The sequence below is a fragment of the Polyodon spathula genome, chromosome 6, assembly GCF_017654505.1.
Source record: "Polyodon spathula isolate WHYD16114869_AA chromosome 6, ASM1765450v1, whole genome shotgun sequence".
Classification (NCBI taxonomy): Eukaryota; Metazoa; Chordata; class Actinopteri; order Acipenseriformes; family Polyodontidae; genus Polyodon; species Polyodon spathula.
In genome coordinates, this window is record NC_054539.1 from 34,602,259 (window position 1) to 34,625,185 (window position 22,927).

General features: G+C 39.2%; 2 protein-coding genes across 3 annotated transcripts; both read right to left on the minus strand.

Annotated features, from left to right (window-relative positions):
- Window positions 1-2,525: 2,525 nt before the first annotated feature.
- LOC121317671 (craniofacial development protein 2-like) lies at window positions 2,526-3,323 on the minus strand. The gene has a single exon (XM_041253833.1). The coding sequence runs from the start codon at window positions 3,321-3,323 to the stop codon at window positions 2,526-2,528; it is 798 nt and encodes a 265-aa protein (XP_041109767.1).
- Window positions 3,324-7,033: 3,710 nt separating this feature from the next.
- LOC121317143 (pro-opiomelanocortin) lies at window positions 7,034-12,451 on the minus strand. 2 transcript variants are annotated; one of them, XM_041252781.1, is made up of 3 exons: window positions 12,311-12,451; window positions 8,336-8,490; window positions 7,034-8,004 (listed from the first exon to the last, which is right to left on the minus strand). In XM_041252781.1, the coding sequence occupies exons 2-3, from the start codon at window positions 8,462-8,464 to the stop codon at window positions 7,339-7,341; spliced, it is 795 nt and encodes a 264-aa protein (XP_041108715.1). In that variant the 5' UTR covers window positions 8,465-8,490; window positions 12,311-12,451; the 3' UTR covers window positions 7,034-7,338. The 2 variants fall into 2 exon arrangements, with proteins under 2 accessions (XP_041108715.1, XP_041108714.1); XM_041252780.1 differs by having other exon boundaries at window positions 8,336-8,495; window positions 12,311-12,450.
- Window positions 12,452-22,927: the final 10,476 nt, after the last annotated feature.

Genomic DNA, 22,927 nt, shown 5'->3' on the forward strand with positions numbered 1-22,927 from the left:
CTGCAACAGGGGGAGACTACACGCTGCTCTCAACCCCGTCGCCAGGAGACTACATGCTGCTCCCAACCCTGTCACCAGGATACACACACTGCTCCCAACCCCGTCGCCAGGAGACTACACACGCTGCTCCCAACCCTGTCGCCAGGAGACTACACACACTGCTCCCAACCCCGTCGCCAGGAGACTACATGTAGCCCCCACCTCCACCAGCAGAGGATGAATTCCTGCTGGTTCTGCCCAAGGATGCCATGCTGGCATCGCCTGGGGTTGCCAGTCGCTCCGCATCGCCTTCCCCTGCAGCAGTTTTGCTGCCGGAGATCTTGGGGGAGGTCTGGAGACCACCCCCACAGACAGCTGGGCGATGGGCAGGATTGCCCTGGTCGGAGGAGCCAGCCTGGGTACAGTTGGCCTGGCCGCTACAGCTGTTGGTGTGGGAGGAAGTCCTCCCACCGTGGCCGCCACCTTTGGCCCGTTGCTGCCCCTGTTCCTGGGCCGGGACTTTGCAACTCAGGGGGGAGGTAGCCATTGAGGCCAGGTGTGCTGCACACAAGAAGGGGGCATATGTGGTGGAGTGTCCCGCCCCTTTATGTTTATAAGTGTTTTATGTTGTCTGAGGTGTGTTAATGTTGGTGTTTATGTATAAAATACACGGGATATAAATATGGGTTACAGTATGGGTTATAGTGTTTAAAATGTATATTTGTATTTAGGCACGAGGATTGCACAGCACTTCACGTGCAGGTAAAATAATATGTGAGCACGGGGAATTGCAATTCATGAGTGGAGAACAAGAGAGAGAAGGAGTTTTTTGGGTTTTGAGAACAATTGCTACAATGTGCTGGAAGTGCCAGCGCGGTGCTTGTATGTCTGTTCGTCAACTGTCTTGTTTAATGTTGTCCATTTTGTTTATCTTTTTTTTTTTTTTGGCCTCAAGTGATGTGTCCTGTTTTATGTGGTTTGTTTAAACCTTTTTGTTTATTATTTGCAAAAAAACTCACCGCCATTCGTCAGTGTTTGGAGTCTAATTTCTGGTCTGTCGTCACCCCTATAAAGCCATCCTGTTCACAGGGACAAACAGGAACTGATAAAAATTCAAATGGCCCCAACAAGATTTAAAATGTGTGCTCCACTGGCAGTATTTAACAATGGTTTAAACTCTATGGGCTGCATTCTGATCACAGCGCAAATGCGAGTGCAAGTGCAAATAAGCACATAAGAAAGTTTACAAACGAGAGGAGGCCATTCGGCCCATCGTGCTTGTTTGGCTATTAGTAGCTTATTGATCCCAGAATCTCATCAAGCAGCTTCTTGAAGGATCCCAGGGTGTCAGCTTCAAACAACATTACTGGGGAGTTGATTCCAGACCCTCACGATTCTTTGTGTAAAAAAAGTGCCTCCTATTTTCTGTTCTGAATGCCCCGTTGTCTAATCTCCATTTGTACCCCTGGTCCTTGTTTCTTTTTTCAGGTCGAAAAAGTCCCTTGGGTTGACAATGTCAATAACTTTTAGAATTTTGAATGCTTGAATTAGGTTGCCACGTAGTCTTCTTTGTTGAAGACTGAATAGATTCAATTCTTTTAGCCTGTCTGCATATGACATGCCTTTAAACCCAGAATAATTCTGGTCGCTCTTCTTTGCACTCTTTCTAGAGCAGAAATATCCTTTTTGTAGCAAGGTGACCAGAACTGCACACAATATTCAAGATGAGGTCTTACTAATGCATTGTATAATTTTAACATTACTTCCCTTGATTTAAATTCAACACTTTTCACAATGTATCAGAGCATCTTGTTGGCCTTTTTTATAGCTTCCCACACATTGTCTAGATGAAGACATTTCTGAGTCAACAAAAACTATGATATTTATAATGTACATTTTTATTTCCTACGTGCAATACCTTACACTTTTCTCTATTAAATGTAATTTACCATCTGCCCAGTTCTGAATCTTGTCTAGATCATTTTGAATGACCTTTGCTGCTGCAACAGTGTTTGCCACTCCTCCTATTTTTGTGTCATCTGCAAATTTAACAAGTTTGCTTACTATATATATTATATATTATATTAAAATCCGTTTAGTCGAGGCCGACTTTCGGTCACTTTATGGGTCATCATTCTCCACGCATTTTTGTCTTTGACCGCTTCTTTCAGATCTTTCATGTGCATGTTTGTGTCAGCCTTGATTGTGTCCAGCCAGCGGGTTCTCTGACGCCCTCTTCTTCTTGACCCACTGACTGTGCCGAGCATTAATCGTATTCGATTGCGTTGACCATGGCAAGTTATGGAAATGTCTGAAGCAAATGGGCGTCCCAGAACATCTAGAACAACTGATAAGATCGCTCTACAAGAATCAAGAAGCCACGGTCAGGACAGCATTCGGCAACATGGACTGGTTTGAGATCGGAAAAGGCGTTAGACAAGGCTGCATTCTATCACCGGCCCTGTTCAATCTATATGCCGAAACGATCATGAGACGATGTAATCTGGAAGAATCACCGATCGGAGTGAAAATTGGAGGGAGGAACATCAACAATCTTCGCGATATTGTCCATTCGGTGCTATCCACGTGTATGCGCGGCGTTTAGGCTGCTCAAACCACGTGTTTGCGATCAGTAATCGATTTTCTTGGCAGCACTGAACCAAACGGTCGCCAGCCTTGTTTCGTTCACCTAATCCGAATTTGCCTACGACTGGTGGTTCTCCTCCAGCGCCGACTTTTGCATTGAAATCCCCGCCAATAAGGATGATATCTTTGGCTGGGACTTGATCGATTGCTTGTTGGAGATCCGAATAAAATTTTTCGATATCCTCTTCTTTCGCGTCGGTGGTCGGCGCGTAGACCTGCAGGATTGTGAGCGAGCGAGGCTTCCCGTGAAAGCGGGCGGTCATGATTCTGTCGTTGACAGCGTTGAAACACTGAACGGTCTTTGCAATTTTCTTGTTTGCAATGATGGCTACTCCATTGCGTCTGATGTTGTCATTCCCGGAGTAGTATACCGTATAATCATTGCTGTTGAAATAGCCACTTCCTGTCCAGTGGAGCTCGTTGATACCAAGTATGTCGATGTTGAGTCGTTCCATTTCGGTTTTTATGATGTCCAATTTGCCCGTATTCATGCCACGGACATTCCAAGTTCCGATGTTGTGAACCTTCGTGAGACGCAGACGAGTTCTTTCACATGGGTCTGCATCAGCCGACCGGTGTCCTGGTGGATTTGTCCCGTCCGCTTCATAATTGCCTGAGCTATTCGAACTTCGTCCTTGTCCTTCCCTGGTCGCTTGTTGGGTGCCTTCCGGCCCAGGGGGCCCACCTTCCAGCATCATGTTTGAAGACGTTTCGTGGTGATCCATAAAGTATTTCGGCAGAAATAGTGGGGTAGTTTGCCATTGCTTTCCCCACCCCTCCCCATTTTTCCGGGCTTGGGACCGGCGTGTAGCTGCTGCCAGTTACACGGCTGGGTTTTGCTTACTATACCAGAATCTAAATCATTAATGTAGATTAGGAATAGCAGAGGACCTAATACTGATCCCCGTGGTACTCCACTGGTAAACACACTGCATTCTGAGGTTTCTCCTCTAATCAGTACTTTCTGTTTTCTACATGTTAATCCCCCCCTAATCCTTGTACTTGCGTTTCCTTGAATCCCAACTGCGTTCAGTTTGAGAATTAATCTTTTATGCTGGACTTTGTCAAAAGCTTTCTGGAAATCTAAATAAACCATGTCATATGCTTTGCAACATTATCGATGTTGCATCCTCAAAAAAAATCAAGCAGGTTAGTTAGACACGATCTCCCTTGCCTAAAACCATGTTGACTGTCTCCCGGGACCCTGTTACCATATAGGTAATTTTCCATTTTGGATCTTATTATAGTTTCCATAAGTTTGCATATAATAGAAGTCAGGCTTACTGGTCTGTAGTTACCTGGTTCACTTTTGTTTCCCTTTTTGTGGATCGGTATTATCTTTGCAATTTTCCAGTTTGTCGGTACCACCCCTGTGTCAAGAGACTGCTGCATGATCTTGGTTAGCGGTTTGTAAATAACTTCTTTGATTTCTTTGAGTACTATTGGGAGGATCTCATCCGGCCCAGGGAATTTGTTTATTTTAAGAGCTCCTAGTCCCTCCTAGACATCTTTTCTTAAGGGGGGAAGAATGTAACCCTTATTAAAATATTACTACATCAAAAAGTCAATTTTTTAATATGTGTTCTGTATTAAAGGGTAGAACCTATTCTACTTCAGTGTAAGTAAGAATTTTTATTTACCTGTTTGTACAAATAATTATTCAAAAAGTGTGAATTCATATAGCATATATAAATATGAAAGTTAGTTAGATTTTTTGTATAACTGAATGTGGTTGCTGTAAATTCAATATTGTCAGCGTACTGTTTGTTAGAAAAGCTTTCTACATTGTATGTTAATTTTGTCACAATTACAGTGAAGAAAAGAAAAAGGTTTTAATGATAAGGTTAACATTATACAACTATTTGAAGAACACATGTTTCACGCAGACTAGTTATAAGCCTTTGCACTGGAGCATACAAGCAGCTACAAATTTGTACTGGTTTGTACTTTTCTTTCCTTATCAGAACCTTACTGTCTCATTGGATTGTGGAGGATAGCAGCCATATTTGTACACGTCTGCCATCGGACTCCTTTTTAACAGTTCAGCACGTTATCGGAGATGGCAGATAAGGACTGATTTCATTCCAAGGTATTATACGAAATATATAGTAACGTGAAAAAGTATTTGCCCCCTGTCTGATTTTCTGCATTTTTGCATATTTTTGACACAATTTTATCAGGTCTTAAACCAAAATCTAATATTAGATGAAAGGGACCCTGCGTGAACAAAGAACATAACATTTTGATACTTATTTCATTTATTTTTTAAAGAAAGTTATGCCACACCCAATGCCCCCATGTGAAAAAGTAATTGCCACCTTAGACTCAGTAACTGGTTAGGCCACCTTTAGCAGCAATAACTGCAACCAAACGCTTCCTGTAGTTATTGATCAGTCTCTCACAGCACCGTGGGGGAATTTTGGCCCACTCCTTCATGCAGAACTGCTTCAACTCAATGACATTTATGGGTTTTTGAGCATAAACTGCTCATTTGAGGTCCTGCCACAACATCTCAATAGGGTTTAGGTCTGGACTTTGACTAGGCCATTCCAAAACTTTAAATGTCTTGTTCTTCAACCATTCTGATGTAGACTTGCTTATCTGTTTCGGATCATTGTCTTGCTGCATGAGCCAGCTGTGCTTTAGCTTCAGCTCACGGATGGATGGCCTGACATTCTCCTGTAGAATTTTCTGATACAGAGCAGAATTCATGGTTCCTTCAATGATGCAGCAAAGCATCCCTAAATCATGACACTACCACGCCATGCTTGACTGTTCTTACTGTGGAATGCAGTGTTTTTGCCAGACATAACGGGGCCCATGTTGGCCAAAAAGTTCCACTTTTGACTCATCTCTCCATAGAACATTGTTCCAGAACTCTTGAGGGTCATCCAGGAGCTTTTTGATAAACTTGAGACAAGCATTCATGTTCTTCTTAGTGAGCAGTGGTTTCCGCCTTGCTACTCTGCCATGAATCCCATTTTTGCCCAGTGTCTTTCTGATGGTGGAGTCATGAACACTGACCTTAGCTGAGGCAAGAGAGGCCTGCAGATCCCTGGATGTTGTTCTAGTGTTCTTTGTGACCCTGGATGATATTAAACCTTGCTTTTGGAGAGATTTTGGCAGGAAGACCACTCCTGGGAAGATTTGTTACTATCCAAAACTTTCTCCATTTGGACAATATGGCTTTGACTGTGGGTTGGTGGAGCCTCAGAGCCTTAGAAATGGCTTTGTAACCCTTTCCAGACTTTTCCGGAGGTCTTCAGGAATTTGTTTTGATCGTGGCATGATGTGCATCTAGAACCTGTGTGCTGACAACTTCACCCTGAATGTAAGGGCCAAAGTTAATCAGATTTATATTGGGCAGGGCTGGTCTAAATATACGTGTTTATGTTGGACTGAGCTGAATGATATACAGTAGTTTTCTTTGTGGGAATATTGAAGTTTGGTTACAAGTTTTGATTAAGAACACATTTTGTTTATGCTGTTTTTTATATTTTGTATTATTTGTGAAACCTACTGGTACTGGATTTATTGAATTGAAAACTAAATGTTATACCTTGATTATTGCATATGAATAACTGTGTGTACATTGAAATAATTGCACTACATAAAACAATTGTTACCACTGCACTGATGAGTTCTGTTGTGTTTTAAATAGTATAACCTTGAAACAACAGTAATACAATTACACTGAAGCACTGAACTGAAATCATTTTTGTAGTAACTTACCAGTTTAAAAATACAGGTTTATTATAATTTAGGTTACATGTATATCAGTGTAATATAAATATTAGCACTTTAAAAATATCCCTTAATAGTAGAGCCCAGCAGTACATCACCTATATCAGACAGGGCTGTGGAGGTAAACTTACCAACTCATCTTTGATGGCAATGGAATGGTTCTATAAGACATGGGTAATGGGAGAAGGGCAGCTACAGTCATATGAGCCATTGCTAGAATGATACCACAGCGGTAACATTTTCACATACCAATGGTATCATAATGGCTGTAACCTATACTTACTGATAATTATTTACCAGTAACATGGTGCAGTATCAGTACGTGTGTGTTACCATATCAGAAACCACAGTGCACTGTTGAATGCTTGGTGGAAAAAAAGTATCACCACTATATCCTGAATTCAGTATACTCGATTTAGTGCTATGGGGTTCATAGATCTCTGTCCGTCTGGAACACTCCATAAGCTCCTATACAATAGCTCTGGCCAAATTCTGCTTAAAATGTCTTAAAAGTCTTGTGTTAACTTTGTTCCACCCCCCACTGGTATTATATGGTATTTTTAAGGGAAACCAGTATTTAAGTAGAACTTATCTTGACAGAAGATATGACTCTGTATGTAGATTTGAAACACCAGAAGCAAATAGAAATAACAAAAGACTTATGTCAGCTTGCAAAAAACTGTATTTTTTGCATTTCATTCATTTACAGTATAGTACAGCTCAATAAGAAAATAGCTCTTTTTTTTTTTTACGTGTAACTCCCCTCCCTTCCCAAAACAACTAAGCACTCACTCGTAAAAGCATTTATTTTGTATATACAATATTAATAATTTATTGGTGACTACATTGCAAACAAGGGATTTTGTCAGAAACGACAAATGAAGGCTTTATTTTCAATAGGGATCCTCATGCTAATTGCTGACTACCTAAGAGATTGGTGCAACAAAGAACAGAAAGAGAGAGAGACCTTTACTGGCCCTTTTTCTCATGGCCATCCTTGATCATGACGTTTTTGAAGAGAGTCAGTAAGGGCTTCTGGCTCCTCTCATCCCAGGACTTCATGAAGCCACCGTAGCGCTTGTCCTTGGGTGGGCCACTCCAACGGAAGTGGTTCATCTTGTAGGAGCCGTCTTTCTTGTCCTGGAGGTTAAGGAGGTCATTCTCCCCTCCGAACACTTCCTCTAGCTCCTCTCCCATGGGGTAATCAAGCTTGAGTGATAAGTCCCGTCGGATCTCGGCAGGGTAGCTCTCAGCAGACTCCTCCTCCACTCCATTGGGGTACACCTTCACCGGACGGCGCTTGCGGCCCACAGGTTTGCCCCAGCGGAAATGCTCCATGGAATAGGACCTCTTGTCATCCCGTCTGTGCTGCTGTAGCCCTTCTTCCTCCTCAGATTCCCTCTCAACTTCATCTCTGGGTTGGGACAACGCTTCAAGGAGAATGCTAAGGGTGGTGCTGGCACTCTCCCTCTTGCTGCCTCCAGGTGTGCCATTCATTCTCTGACCGAATGTGTTCCAGTGGAAGTGACTCATGATGTAGTTCTGAATATCCTCGGAGGTAGGCTGGAGATGCCCATTTCCAGGGAAGAGGGGGGACTCAGCAGAGAGGTCAACCTTACAGGCTTGTATACAATCCTATGGAGTAAGGGAGGGGAGAATGAGAGAATCAGGATTTTTTTGGTGTATAAATTAAATGTAGAAGTATATAGAGCTGTTTTGAAGTTTGCTGCTTTCTCTGTTGTGTCTTTCAGCACAATTATCTCTGCTTAAGAGTGACAAGTGAGGAGCAATGGCACTCTTCAAAGCTACATGGAATTCATACAGAATTATTATTTCCCAGGACAGTTCCCCATATGTTTTTGGTCTGTTGTAGAGCATGCAATGGCAAAAAGCTTGGACAGGCATATAACAATTTCAACAGTTTTTTCCCCCTGATTTTGTACCCAGTCTATATGGTTTTGCTCACCAGTATATTTGCCTCTGAGGAAAGGTCTCTGCATTGACTATGCTCCCAACATTGACTCTGTACTCCACTGCTGTAGAACCACAGAACCCCCAGCACGGCCACAACACAGCCCCAAACCGGACGCAGCATCTTCAATACCCAACTTCTAAAATGACCTGTCCTTTCAACACAAAACATGGAACACAAGAGTAACAAGGGTTAGTGAAACTGTTCATTTATACCTGCAGAAATCTTATCCACCAGATCAAGCTGACCAATGAAGTGGGAATCACAATTATTTTGAAAGATTTCTTCTATACTTCCACTTCTATATGATTTGGAGGTGCAATCAGTGTGGAAGTGTGGAAGTGGCAGTGTCTATGTGAATTTCTAGTGAGTACAGCAGAGTGTACTTTTGCACAGTCAGTTCCAGAAACACATATGGGAGTTGGGGAGGGGGGAGGTTGACTCAGGTATATATATATATATATATATATATTATATATATATTATATATATTATATATATATATATATTATATATAATATATATATATATACATACACACACATACAGTTAATTCTCGTTAAAATGAACTCAGGTTATACTTTTGTTACTGATACTACGAATTTTCTAACTGGTCCCAGCAGATTTAGCAGTTGCGTATTGTAAGTTACTTCTTATAATATGAATTCACGTTCATGTGAATATTGAATTTAAAAAATATTTGGAAATATATTAATTTGATTCCAGATTACTGCCTCTGTAGTGTATTGTATTTCTGTGTTGTACACAATTTTTTGTTTCTGTTGAGAATGAGTTCAGGGTGAGTCTCAGCCTGCCCTGCAGAGACTATCCTCTTAGGGCTACTGTAGTTCAGTTTCAGCTGTCTTCTTAGAGAGACTGTCTGCAAAGGTGCCGAATTATGCCAAACTGTGGTGGTTTTGTGATATGAACATCCTAATTTATCAATACCCCAATAAGGTGAAAGGTGTAAAGGGCAAGTAAATTAGCTGGCTGCATCACTAAGCTTACTACCACTCCCCTATCACACTTTCAAACTGTGTGGTGGATTTGTGAGGTGGACAAATGTCCACTAAGTTCTTGTCTGAGATTACCAAACGTATTTCGCTTGTGACCTGAAAGCCAAGAGAATCAGCCTGCACAAGCTCATTGAATATTTAAATAAGGACATTTTGTATTTTCTTTCTGTTAAATATACAACATGCATGTGTCATATAAAACAACGATTATGCCTGTTATCAATTGCTTTCTCATTGGTTATGTTAATAATCAAGCATTGGGTACTTGAGCAGCAGTTTTATTTAATCAGTAAGTTTTTTAACTGTACTGTGACTGGGGAATATGTTACTGGGATGGTGCATCACCGGCATATCAATTTTGTCATTAAAACACCTGCAAGCACTTTGTCACAATAAATGTGGCATTCATACAGTAGTCATTATTAACAGCATGCAGTCTTGAAATTACAGCACCAACACTGAAAATTATGACCTTTCATTATACATCTGTGCTCAATAGTTGCTTTGACTAGGCTGATTCAGTTTTTATCATGTGTGTTATACCATGCCATCACAATGTTTCACTGTTTCAAAAACTGTGGCACCAATACCATCTACTGAGCCCCTAGTTACAGAGTTAATCAGAAGGAGTGGAGCAGTATCTGCCTACTGCCTGGATTATATTGAAACATTTACATTTTATCATAGATGGTTTTATTCAAATTCCCTGTATCTTGCCTAAAGGTCCAAACATTATGCCTTGCATTTGTGCAAAGTACAATCTGCATGCTATACTCACATATTTGAGAGTTTTCATTCATTAAATGAGAACCTGTGTTCCTTTGTGCTTGTGTAACTAACAGTTTTGATTTTATCAACCTAGAAACTGCCAGGATAAGACACAGGTGCTTTTAGCATTTCAGCATTATACAGCAGCAGAAAATCCACCAGGACTGTATCAAACACAGGGATATCCACAAATCATTGATGCAGTCCAGAGTGATTTCTCAGTGATGTAAAATGCTCTAAAATTGAGGTGACTTATCCTGGCAGGGTATAGGTTGATGAATTTAATACCAAAGTATATAGCACTGGGTCCTAGGTTCTAAGGATAATATCTAAAATGCAGACTTCACTGCACATAGATTCAACAGTATGTGTATGGAACAAGTGCCACAGTAAGCTTATAAAATCCAATAATATTCTGCCTTGTCTACATGGGTAATCAGTTACAGACTCATTGAGACGGATGAGGGTAATATACTACATCTAAATGCTGGTGACTCAGATTACTGCTGGTTGTTCTTCCTGCTCTACACTTAGGGAAAATGGTTTGTCTAGTGACTTCTGATTTGTTGTTGCATTACACAGAACCCACTGGCCAGTAAAGTTTTGCTAATCCCAAATGACAAATTACATTACATTACATTATATACGTATAATAAATTGGTGTTACAGCAACAAAATGTAATTACACTGCAATGTACCTGACAAAAAGCAAGGGCCGTTTTCAGGTCATGCCACGTTACTATGATTTTAACAGATTTCAATGCTGTTTTCAATTATGAATAGCTGAGCATTTTGTCAGCTACCAATGTAAGTCATTTCTCTTTGTAATGTTTTCAGGCAATCATGTCTGTTCTATGTAATGTATGTGTCTTTGCCTGTTGCATCTTGCAAAATGTACTGTATGTTATATACGTTATAGCACAACTTCATTATCTTTCAGGATCAAACAAGTTCATATGTCCAAAATACTGCCTTTTACATTTATGTACAGCATATTACAATACATATATTGTTATTTTTTATTGTTATAATGGGTCAATACAACACATTATATCTAAATTTACAACATAACGTTTTTAAATAATAATAATAATAATAATAATAATAATAATAATAATAATAATAATAATAATAATAATAAATGTTCAATAACCTGAGTAGGTTTATAGTGAAATGTAGTAAAGGCGCCTATCATTGCAAAATCATGTGTTAATTGTAATTTGATAATATACTGATTCATTTTGGGTCTCACCAAGCAATAATGCTGCAATAGCTTATATAATCTCTTGTGCTTTAAAGGGCAATTACGGAACTGCTAGATATGAATGCATCTTATAAATATTCTAGAAAACATTTACGTATACGTATTTAAGCTATATAAAGGTCATAATTTACAGTATGTATAATTGAAATTCAGTATATTAGGCCAAATACATGTTTTCAGTATCTTTCAGATATACCTTATTGCTACAATAGGTTTCACTTAGTTTAGTTTTTTTGGAAAGACATTTAAATTAATATCGTATGTAAGGTCAATGTATCTTTAATTCTTATATTTAAATGTGCTACTTAGGGTGTTTGAAACCAGCCACTAGTTTACTGCACCAATGTATGGTGAATGAAATCATTTACTGTATGTATTCCCTAGAAAACAACTACATATTTATTTCTCTTAAAACAAAAACATTTTAACTGTCACGTCCAGAAAATGGCATTAAACAAATGAAAGAAATTATCAGATAATTATATCTCTGAAAAATATACTTGTTGTATAAATATAGAAATCTGGCAGGTACAACAACATTTTAAATTTCAATGATTTACCAATAACATATTTCTGATAAACAAAGATCCCAAAAAATCATAAACAAATGTAATCTACCTTTACAGCAAGATTTGTATTATCTTGGTAAAATAATATTTTTTGTAGTGTGACATATTTTGAAATAATACCATGGATATGTACTAAGAATATATAAATATAAACTGGAATATATCTATTATACATTACAATACTAACTATCTATATTTGAAATTAAATACATACGTGATTTATTTCAGGTACATTTGATTTCTTTGTAAGAATTACAGCAGTATCTCCCTAACCTGGACAATTTATTGCTGTTCAGAATTGTTAAACTCAACACACAAATACGTTTGCTTAGGAGAGGTAAGAGTGTCTCACCTGCTGTTGCTTGGTCCAGTGTCTTCTCCTCACTGACTGCTTCTCAGATTTCTGATCACTGCTTCCTTCGTCTTCAGGTTTTTTATAGGGAATGCAATTTCTATATGTCTGTCTCTGGGTCTGTAACTCTCTGCTCTCAAGTGACTCCTTTTATACCAACCTGCTGCTTCACTTAGTGAAACCCCACCTCCAGATTACCTTCCGCACCAACCTTTCAAGGACAGTGAGGGTGGGGGTAGAATGCTGAAATAAGGTTCAGGAAAATTAAAGATCAAAATCCTCCAAATTGCAGGATGTTTATTTCACGTCTTATATATATAGGGGGATTAGCAAGTAGTCTTCAAATTAAAAGGCTAGGCATATGTTTTATCGCTTACATGCAATTATTAAATGGCAAACAGGTAGGGTTACAGTTTTAATAGGAATGCTATGTTATTTAAAACCAGATCTCTTGGAACAAGCTGGTCCTTTTATATACGTTGTCAAACCGTTTGTGTATTAAGCGGTGTGGTTAATTGAATGTCACATTAAGATTGCTGGAAATATTTGACTGGTCTTTCATGTTTTAATTGTTTAAAGGTTTCAAGCGAGACACTTATAAAAGGCAAAGGTATTTCGTGAAGAAATTGATCATTTTCTTAAAAAGAAAAAATACAAGGGGGCAGTGTTGATGGGTGGTTTGGGGGCAACACATTGGTATGCTTTATCGTTTTGGTGTTGGATAGTCAATGTATTAGGCCAAAGTCTATGTACAGTATTTAACCAAAGTGCAAGGACATCACAGGCATTGGCAATGTGAGTTTCCTTACAATGCCTCACAACTTTAAGGGTTGAGGGAGCACTTTTCACTTTAACCGTAGAACCGCCATGCCGGTCAATTTGACCGTTTTGGTTTTAAAATGTAATTAACTCTGCGCTAGTGAATCCCAAGCACATGGCCATTCTTGACTGTTCCTAAATATATGAAGTAAATAACCAGACAGTGTTTGAGCAGCAGATTCGCAAAAATTACAAAGTTATAAAAATGCATTGACCGGATATTACAAAACATGATTTTTTTGTTTTAATATGAAGACATCATTCTATATTTTTTACATACAGTATACAAGACATCCCACCCTCTCACCTCTAGGCCACCTCACTATGTTTTTCATTGTGGAATGTGGGATAGTGTGGCTGTATGCTAAAAAGTATTTTTTGACGTGCACAGCGTACGGATGTAAACAACTGCAGATTACATTTTTTTTATAGACAATGTCACAGAATCTTTTTTGAAAAATATTGAGATATTATTTCATTTTATTTGAGAGCAACGAGTTACACCCAGCTACAGATATTTTCTCTGACTGGATTTGTACAACAATAGCTCCAAGATGGCCCCTTACCTGGCAACTCACCTGGAAACTCAGTCTTTTGTTTGATACAAGGAATGTAAAGGCACAACATTTTGATCACAATACTGCAAAGCCATACACACGCCAGGTAGGTAAACAATAATAAAGCTTCTGATGTTTGTGCCTGTGGAAGGGGTGTGGGTAATTCACTGACTAGGAGACAGACAGGTGTACTTGAAAACACCACACAGGTGCCCAGTTTTATTTTCAAACAGTTCTTGCTTTTTCCGGCAGAGGGCACTGTTGACCGTGGGCTGCCTATCAACGATGATAGACAGCACCATGGAAATACCACAGCTGGTACGTGAACAGCAAGTGCACTCGCAGGTGCTCAAAGAAATAATAATGAAAACAGAAGGCGAAAAGAACAAGGGAAAATAAAACAGTAATAAAACTACAAATAAAATGTGCTGCACTCGGCAGCGTTATCCCGGTCGCCGCTACCCGCACGACCCGGATCACCGTCCTATTCTATCTAGCCTGCTCTTTCACAATACGCCGGGGTCTGCCCAAGGATTCCCCGCTCTCTCTCTCTCTCTCTCTCTGTCTCGCTGTGAATCTTTATTTTTCTCCCGGCTGATTCCCGGTCCCGAATCAAAGCTTCCGCACTCTTAGCGTGTCTAAATGGGCAGACCTGAGGAAACAACAGAGTGTTATTTTATAGGACCAACAATCACCCAAGACCCGCCTCTCAGCCATTCAGAGAGGGGGAAAGTCCACACACCCACTTTTCCACCTCCCCGTGTCACTGCCATGACTCACAGGCGGTTGTTGGGCGACTGCCGCCCTCGTCCTGCAGCCCGTCAACACGCCAGCAGAGTCAGCACAGATCTCTCCCTGTTACAGTGCCCAATATGAAACTGCAGTATGTCTTTATGCAGAGTCAAAGCCCAACTTTTTGGATTGTGTTATTTTAAAAGCACCATGCATCCTGTACATGACTTTATTTATATTATCTTTTTTACGTTATATCTGTGGGATTGTTATTCAAGGTGTTGTTTGTGAAGTACGCTTAATTATTTTGATTATTTTTAGCTTTCTCCATTATCCAAAACGACTTACAAGTGTATGAGCTTGCAAGTTATAACTAAATACAACAAATAAACAAATAGAGCAATACAGTAAGAAGACACACAGCAGGCAGATTACTGTACCCTACAGGCTATATACAGTACAGTATGAGCCAACATATGGAAATAGTGTTGTATTTTCTTTTTTATGTTAGTATTAGAATTTTTTTTTAAGGTTTTACAGTTTTATATGTACATATACCCGTTAACACCTGTGAACACACTAGTTTCTTTTGAATTGTTTATTTTATTATAGTTTTTAATTTTTTTGTAGTTGTGCTGCATGCGCTAATTTTGAAAAAAAAACGCCTTTTATGTTGGTTTTTTCCATTTACATCTGGTCTTTCTGCTATTGAAATATTTGATATGTTCAGGAATAAAACATCTGAGTTGTATCCGATAGTTTGTCTTTCATTTTCATATTGAAGCTGTTTAAAAATGTACCGGTCAAATTGAGCGGCGTGGTGGCTCTTGGTTGTAAGAAATTCTGGGGTTTTTAGTGTTAAAAACACCAGTTGTGCCAAATAATATTGCAACAAGCACGGATGGTGGTGCTGTCTGCTTCCTCCTGTTGGCGTGTACTGTTGCTGCTAATTTGTATATAGAGGCACAAAGTGTGCTGGGACTGCAGGGTTCTGGGAAAAATGTCTAATTGTTGTTATTGTTATACATTATGATGTTATTTTCATGGATGATTGTTGTATTAAGTGTTCTTATTACAAAGTGTTGTGTGTTATTTCTGTATTCATGGCTAGAGTGGATGTTTACATTTGAGGAGCTATTGCCTGCTTGGTGGTTGCTATTAAATCAAGTGTGTTTGTCTCGTTCCTGTGTATAACCTGACAACAGTGCTTTTAAGTGCCCTGCTTTGCTACACGGGTGTCAGAGTGGGATAAGAGATGCAACATTTACTCTCCCCATACTTGGGTGAAGGCTCTGCAACCTGAAAGCAGAAGGTGGAGCGGCAGATACATGCCATGGAGGAAAACATCGCTCATTTGACGGAGGAGGTGTAAAGGATGCAGCATGTGCCACTCCAGAAGGGTCAGCGACGGCAGCAACGCGAACCCCTCCAGGAGGGATGGCGAAGACAGCGGCAACACGAGCCGCTCCAGGAGTGAAGGTGAAGATGGTAGAAGTGCAAGCCTCTCCAGGAGGGACGGTAAGGGCTGCGGCAGTAGATGAAGCAGATGGTAGCACTCCCTGGCAGCACCAGGCTAATGATGCACCAACCCCGCTCGAGAGACAAGCTGGCCGAAGCACCGTTATTCTGGCCGCTATGTTGGGACTTCGCCCTGGAAAGCCTACCAGGTAAAGTTCTGCCTGTAGGCATTGGTGAGCAGATGGGGTCCTGAAGAAAAAGCTGGGCAGCTGGCAGTGTCACTGGAGGGCCAGCCATTGCAAGTCCTACTTGACCTTGACCCGGCAGGCCCTTATAACTTTAAAAAGCTCACCACTGCTCCCAAGTGGCCCATCCAGTAAAGGCGTGCCACACAGAGTGCAGGATGTCTTTATATCCTGGAGATCACAAGTTCAAATCCAGGCAAAGCAGATTGCAAAACAGTTACATCCCTGAAGTAGACAAATGTAAAACTAAATTGCCAAAATGGTTTAATAGATCAATTAAAAAAAAATATGCAGCAATAAACAACACTTTACAGAGTGTTTAAAGGGGACCAAAAACAAAGTACATAGAACTGCAAATGCAAGTTAGAAAGGCCAAGAGAGAAATAGAAATGAACATTGCTAAGGGGGCTAAAACCAATTCCAACATGTTTTTCCAATATTACAACAGCAAGGGAACATTCAAAGAGGAGGTTAAATGTTTAAGAGATACAAATGGCAAAATTATAGACGAAGAAAAAAAATAGCAAATATATTAAATTATTACTTTTTACAAGTTTTTACAAAGGACGATACGGACAATATGACCCACATGTCAACCTATTCCTATCCACTTTTAAATAACTTTAGTATAACCAAGGCAGAAGTGTTAAAGGGACTAGGAGCTCTTAAAATAAACAAATCCCCTGGGCCAGATGAGATCTTCCCAACAGTACTCAAAGAAATGAAAGAAGTTATTTACAAACTGCTAACCAAGGTCATGCAATGGTCTCTTGACACAGGGGTTGTACCGACAGACTGGAAAATTGCAAACGTAATACCGATCGACAAAAAGGGAAACAAAACTGAACCAGGTAACTACAGACCAGTAAGCCTGACTTCTATTACATGCAAACTTTTGGAAACTATAATAAGATCCAAAATGGAAATTACCTATATGGTAACAGTATCCTGGGAGACAGTCAACATGGTTTTAGGAAAGGGAGATTGTGTCTAACTAACCGGCTTGATTTTTTTGAGGATGCAACAATGCTAATGGATAATGGCAAAGCATATGACATGGTTTATTTAGATTTCCAGAAAGCTTTTGACAAAGTCCCGCATAAAAGATTAATTCTCAAACTGAACACAGTTGGGATTCAAGGAAACACATGTACATGGATTAGGGAGTGGTTAACATGTAGAAAACAGAAAGTACTGATTAGAGGAGAAACCTCAGAATGGAGTGAGGCAACCAGTGGAGTACCACATGGATCAGTATTAGGGCCTTTGCTATTCCTAATCTACATTAATGATTTAGATTCTGGTATAGTAAGCAAACTTGTTAAATGTGCAGACAACACAAAAATAGGAGGATTGGCAAACACTGTTGTAGCAGCAAAGGTCATTCAAAATGATCTAGACAAGATTCAGAACTGGGCAGACACATGGCAAATGACATTAATAGAGAAAAGTGTAAGGTTTTGCATGTAGGAAATAAAAATGTGCACTATAAATATCATATGGGACATACTGAAATTGGAGAAGGAATCTATGAAAAAGACCTAGGAGTTTTTGTTGACTCAGAAATGTCTTCATCTAGACAATGTGGGGGAAGCTCTAAAAAAGGCCAACAAGATGCTCGGATACATTGTGAAAAGTGTTGAATTTAAATCAAGGGAAGTAATGTTAAAATTATACAATGCACTAGTAAGACCTTACCTTGAATATTGTGTTCAGTTCTGGTCACCTCGCTACAAAAAGGATATTTCTGCTCTAGAAAGAGTGCAAAGAAGAGCGATTATTCCGGGCTTAAAAGGCATGTCATATGTAGACAGGCTAAAAGAATTGAATCTGTTCAGTCTTGAACAAAGAAGACTATGTGGTGACCTAATTCAAGCATTCAAAATTCTAAAAGGTATTGACAATGATGACCCAAGGGACTTTTTCGACCTGAAAAAAGAAACACGGACCATGGATCACAAATAGAGATTAGACAAAGGGGCATTCAGAACCGAAAATCACTTTTTTACACAGAGAATTGTGAGGGTCTGGAATCAACTCCCCAGTAATGTTGTTGAAGCTGACACCCTGGGATCCTTCAAGAAGCTGCTTGATGTATTTCTGGGATCAATAAGCTACTAAAAACCAAACGAGCAAGATGGGCCAAATGGCCTCCTCTCGTTTGTAAACTTTCTAATGTTCTTATGTGACCGGGAGTTGCTAGGAGGCAGTGCACAATTGGCTGAGCGCTGCCCGGGTAGGGAGGGTTTAGGTTGGCAGGGCAAATCCTGCGCATCAGTGACCCCTGTGGCCGATAGGGCGCCTGTGGTTCAGCAGTGGAGTCTCCAGATCTGTGTTGTCCTCCGGCACTATAGGTCTGGTGGCCTCGCTGTGGATCCGCAGTGCAAAGTATGATGGATTGGCAGGAGCACGTTTCGAAGGATGAGTAGGCGGCGGGGTTCCAAGTGGTGACCTGAAGATAATAATTGGACTAAATAGGGAGAAAAACCGAGGTAAAACATTGTCGACGACTAAATTTATTTAAAAAAAATAAAATATATAAATGTGTTGCCACTGCTCTCAGCCGCCAGTTCAGGAAGGTTGATCCAGAGACCAGCCTGTGCCACCGACCTACTCAAAGCTACGAAGTGGAAAGAAGCAGACAAGGTTTTATTGTCCACACAGGGCACATCATATACTGTTGAAATGTAATTGTGTGACATTGTCTGATATCAGACTGAATCATGTGAAAGGCAGCTTGTGCAATAGACGAGCTGAGCCAGATTCATATCCATGTGAAAGGCTGTCATAGATTCTTATAAAATATCCTAATAATGAACAGCACTGTCACACTATCAAGATTTAGAATAGAAGCAGTGTGGTCCAGTGATTAAAGCCCAAGGTTTGTAACCACAAGGTTACTGTTTCAAATCCCACCTCTGCCACTGACTGACTCACTGTGTGACCCTGAGCAAGTCACTTAACCTCCTTGTGCTCCATCCTGCAGATGAGATGTTAAATCAGTGTACTATTGTAAGTGACTCTGCATATAATGCACAGTTCACAGCCTTCCTCTGTGAAGCACTTTGTGATGATGGTCCACTATGACAGGCACTATATAAAATATTATTATTATTATTATTATTATTATTATTATTATTATTAGCAGACTCTCTGTGAACTCTATGGACCCTATATGTACTCTGAAGACACTAGAAATGCTGGCATGTGAGTGAAAAAAAAAATAATACTGGTACAATTAAATTACAAAAAACACAATTTGTCTGGTGAGAGATAAATATCAAACACATTCAGATTTAGTTAGGTTGTATAGTGCTTAGTTTGCTTAGATAGTACCATTTATTGTTGTTAATGGCCTGCCATTTTGTTGTTTGGAAGTCTGTCATGTTCACATGATCAGAACATACTTTTCAGACCAAACACAAATGCATTAAACTTTGTATGCATATAAGACAATATATAACAGTTAAAAGAAAAAAAGGAAGGTTGTTTAAAAGATTCTATACACCTCTTTCAACCTAGACCATTGTCACAGTCTTTATGCCAGCTTTGATGCCAGACTAGAACCAACATGTTTTGCATCTGCATTTGAGTAAGGAAGAAGTATTCTGACATTGTTGCTTTTGTGCTGTAAATAATTGACAGCACTAAAGCACAGTTAAAATCACATTATTGATCACTTAGGGAATTAATTACATGAATCAAGTTATAAGCTCTTTTCAATTTGGTTGTAATAAAACATGGATGACAAAGAGATCAACAAGTGATAGATAGTCTTAAAGCTTAAGTAGGACTAGGGCTGTTGCTCTCCTGTTGATTCATAACAAGCCATTGCTAAGCCTTGCATGATAGAGTGGGCTGGAGATTTCATTAAGACTGCTTTTCATCTTTCAATGTCTAATCTTTTTTTCACTGTACTTTTTTTAAAACTGTTCATGACATAATTTTTTCATTATTATTTTTTAACAAACACTTTTCTTGTGTCAAGGTTGTTATTTCAGTAACCCTTTCTGCAAATCCCATGAAATTCAGTTTGAATAGCCTGGATCCACACAACCAGCATGTGAATTACTAACAATGTAAAGTGTGAAATCTGCATTTTAAAGCCTTAAAATAAATAAATACAATTAAAATATACATATGGTAGCTGCTAAGATTTAATCAATGGGCCAGATATTTCAACAAGCATTTACAGGTAGGAAAACTCAGTGCAAGGTCCATGCAAACATGTATGTACCTTTAATTATCACAGAAGACTTAGTTTAGCTTTTGTTTTAACATGTATTTGTTGTTTTTTTTATGTATTGATGTATTTATAAATCAATTACCACAAGTTCCCTTTAGATCCACTTTTTTAGGTCTTCCATTACTATACATAAAAGCTTGTCCATTCTGGCTCGATATGGGAAAATAAACTAAATGAAACATCTGCACACTGTATTAGTACTGATCACAATTATTCTCATATTCCTGAGGTGCAAGTAGCTTACTTTCTGAAGATAAGAATGATTTGATTACACTATGTAACACAATTTTTGTAAATACAGTATAATTGTAAATCTCAAAAAACTACTGACTTCTAAATCTTTTGTAGTCATCTTTGTATTACTTTAGTATAAATACATGTTAATTTGGATTCATATGTTGTTTTTTTCTGACTTTGTGTGAACGAAAAGACACACATTTGCCCATTTGCCCATTGGAAATAGTGATATTTTGAAATATCACTGTCCTGGTCACAAAAGCAAAGTTTGTGGGGAATAATAGCCATTTTCTATACTTTTGAGGCATAAGCAATTAGGAAATAACACTTACTACCCAGGAACAAAACTTTTTTTTTTGTTACACAGTGATAGCATGAAGTAATTGTCTGTCCTTGATGAATATGCAATTTGTATTTGTCTTCAAAGTTATGTATTATGTTTATGAATTATCTATGTAATGATACCTGTATATTACTACAGTAGTCTCTGTGTATAGGAACACCTGCAAAGAGAACACTTCGCCTAAGCTGTTTCTGGATAGTTGTTTCACCATTCTGTGAAATAATTCTGTGCATGTGTAGCAGAGCAGACCTCTGCCCTGTATAGATTGGCAGGGATGGGGTTAAATTCCCCTACCTGCTTGGGTTTATTGTGTTCAGGTGTCAATAAGCAGCCACCTGACATAAAAGGAGTCCTCAGCTTCCCATTAGGAGAGGAGGAAGCTGATGTCGGGTTTTTTTGGTGTGTATGTTGTTGTTATTTTCTGGTCCAGTGAAGGCATCACCCAGCCTGGAAACCTTTATTTTGTAAGTTTTGCTTTGTGTTTTGTTATTTGTGTTTAATACCTTTGTTTTGGCCCTTGTGCCCTTTTATTTTGTGTTTGTTTGTTAATAAAAGTATTATTTTTTATTTTGTGTATTATTTCTTTCTCTCTCTCTCTCTCACACAATCTACATACCCACTTTTCAATATCAACTGACATCCCTGGCCAGTATCAGGAGGACAATACATTTCTGTTTTTAAAAATTCCACTGTGCCCTCTAACGGGAAAGTTGTGAAATTAAGAACATAAGAACATAAGAAAGTTTACAAACGAGAGGAGACCATTCGGCCCATCTTGCTCATTTGGTTGTTAGTAGCTTATTGATCCCAGAATCTCATCAAGCAGCTTCTTGAAGGATCCCAGGGTGTCAGCTTCAACAACATTACTGGGGAGTTGATTCCAGACCCTCACAATTATCTGTGTAAAAAAAGTTCTGAATGCCCCTTTGTCTAATCTCCATTTGTGGTCCTTGTTTCTTTTTTCAGGCTGAAAAAGGCCCTTGAGTCGACACTGTCAATACCTTTTAGAATTTTGAATACTTGAATTAGGTCGCCACGTAGTCTTCTTTGTTCAAGACTGAACAGATTCAATTCTTTTAGCCTGTCTGCATATGACATGTCTTTTAAACCCAGAATAATTCTGGTCGCTCTTCTTTGCACTCTTTCTAGAGCAGCAATATCTTTTTTATAGCGAGGTGACCAGAACTGCACACAATATTCAAGATGAGGTCTTACTAGTGCATTGTACAGTTTTAACATTACTTCCCTTGATTTAAATTCAACACTTTTCACAATGTATCCGAGCATCTTGTTAGCCTTTTTTATAGCTTCCCCACATTGTCTAGATGAAGACATTTCTGAGTCAACAAAAACTCCTAGGTCTTTTTCATAGATTCCTTCTCCAATTTCAGTATCTCCCATATGATATTTATAATGTACATTTTTATTTCCTGCGTGCAGTACCTTACACTTTTCTCTATTAAATGTCATTTGCCATGTGTCTGCCCAGTTCTGAATCTTGTCTAGATCATTTTGAATGACCTTTGCTGCTGCAACAGTGTTTGCAACTCCTCCTACTTTTGTGTCATCTGCAAATTTAACAAGTTTGCTTATGTAACAAAGTGCCCACCCCTGTGTATATTATCTGTTATGTGTTGCGTGTGGTGTGTTTAAATATTTGTGTATAGACATTGGTACACGGGATATAAACGGGTCTGTGTAACACGAGTGTTTAAAAATGTATATGTGTATTTAGGCACGAGGATTGCACAGCACTTCACGTGCAAGTAAAATGTAGTAATATGTGAGCACGGGGAATTGCACTTTATTAATTCACGTGCTGGGATTCAAGTGAATAATTAATTGGTAATTGAATCCCAGCACAATAGTATATATAGATGCACGTTGTCACATACTGGCGGTTGGGTGTTCGGTGAGCGGAGAATGGGATTGGAGACGGAGGAAATAAGTATAGTAGTAATAATAATAATAATAATAATA

Excerpts from the sequence above, each read along its gene's own strand:
- LOC121317671 (XM_041253833.1), bottom strand. The coding sequence starts at position 3,323 with ATGATGCTGGAAGGTGGGCCCCCTGGGCCGGAAGGCACCCAACAAGCG.
- LOC121317143 (XM_041252781.1), bottom strand. The coding sequence starts at position 8,464 with ATGCTGCGTCCGGTTTGGGGCTGTGTTGTGGCCGTGCTGGGGGTTCTG. Across the intron at positions 8,005-8,335 it reads CCTCAGAGGCAAATATACTG|GATTGTATACAAGCCTGTAA; the intron begins GTGAGCAAAACC and ends CTTACTCCATAG.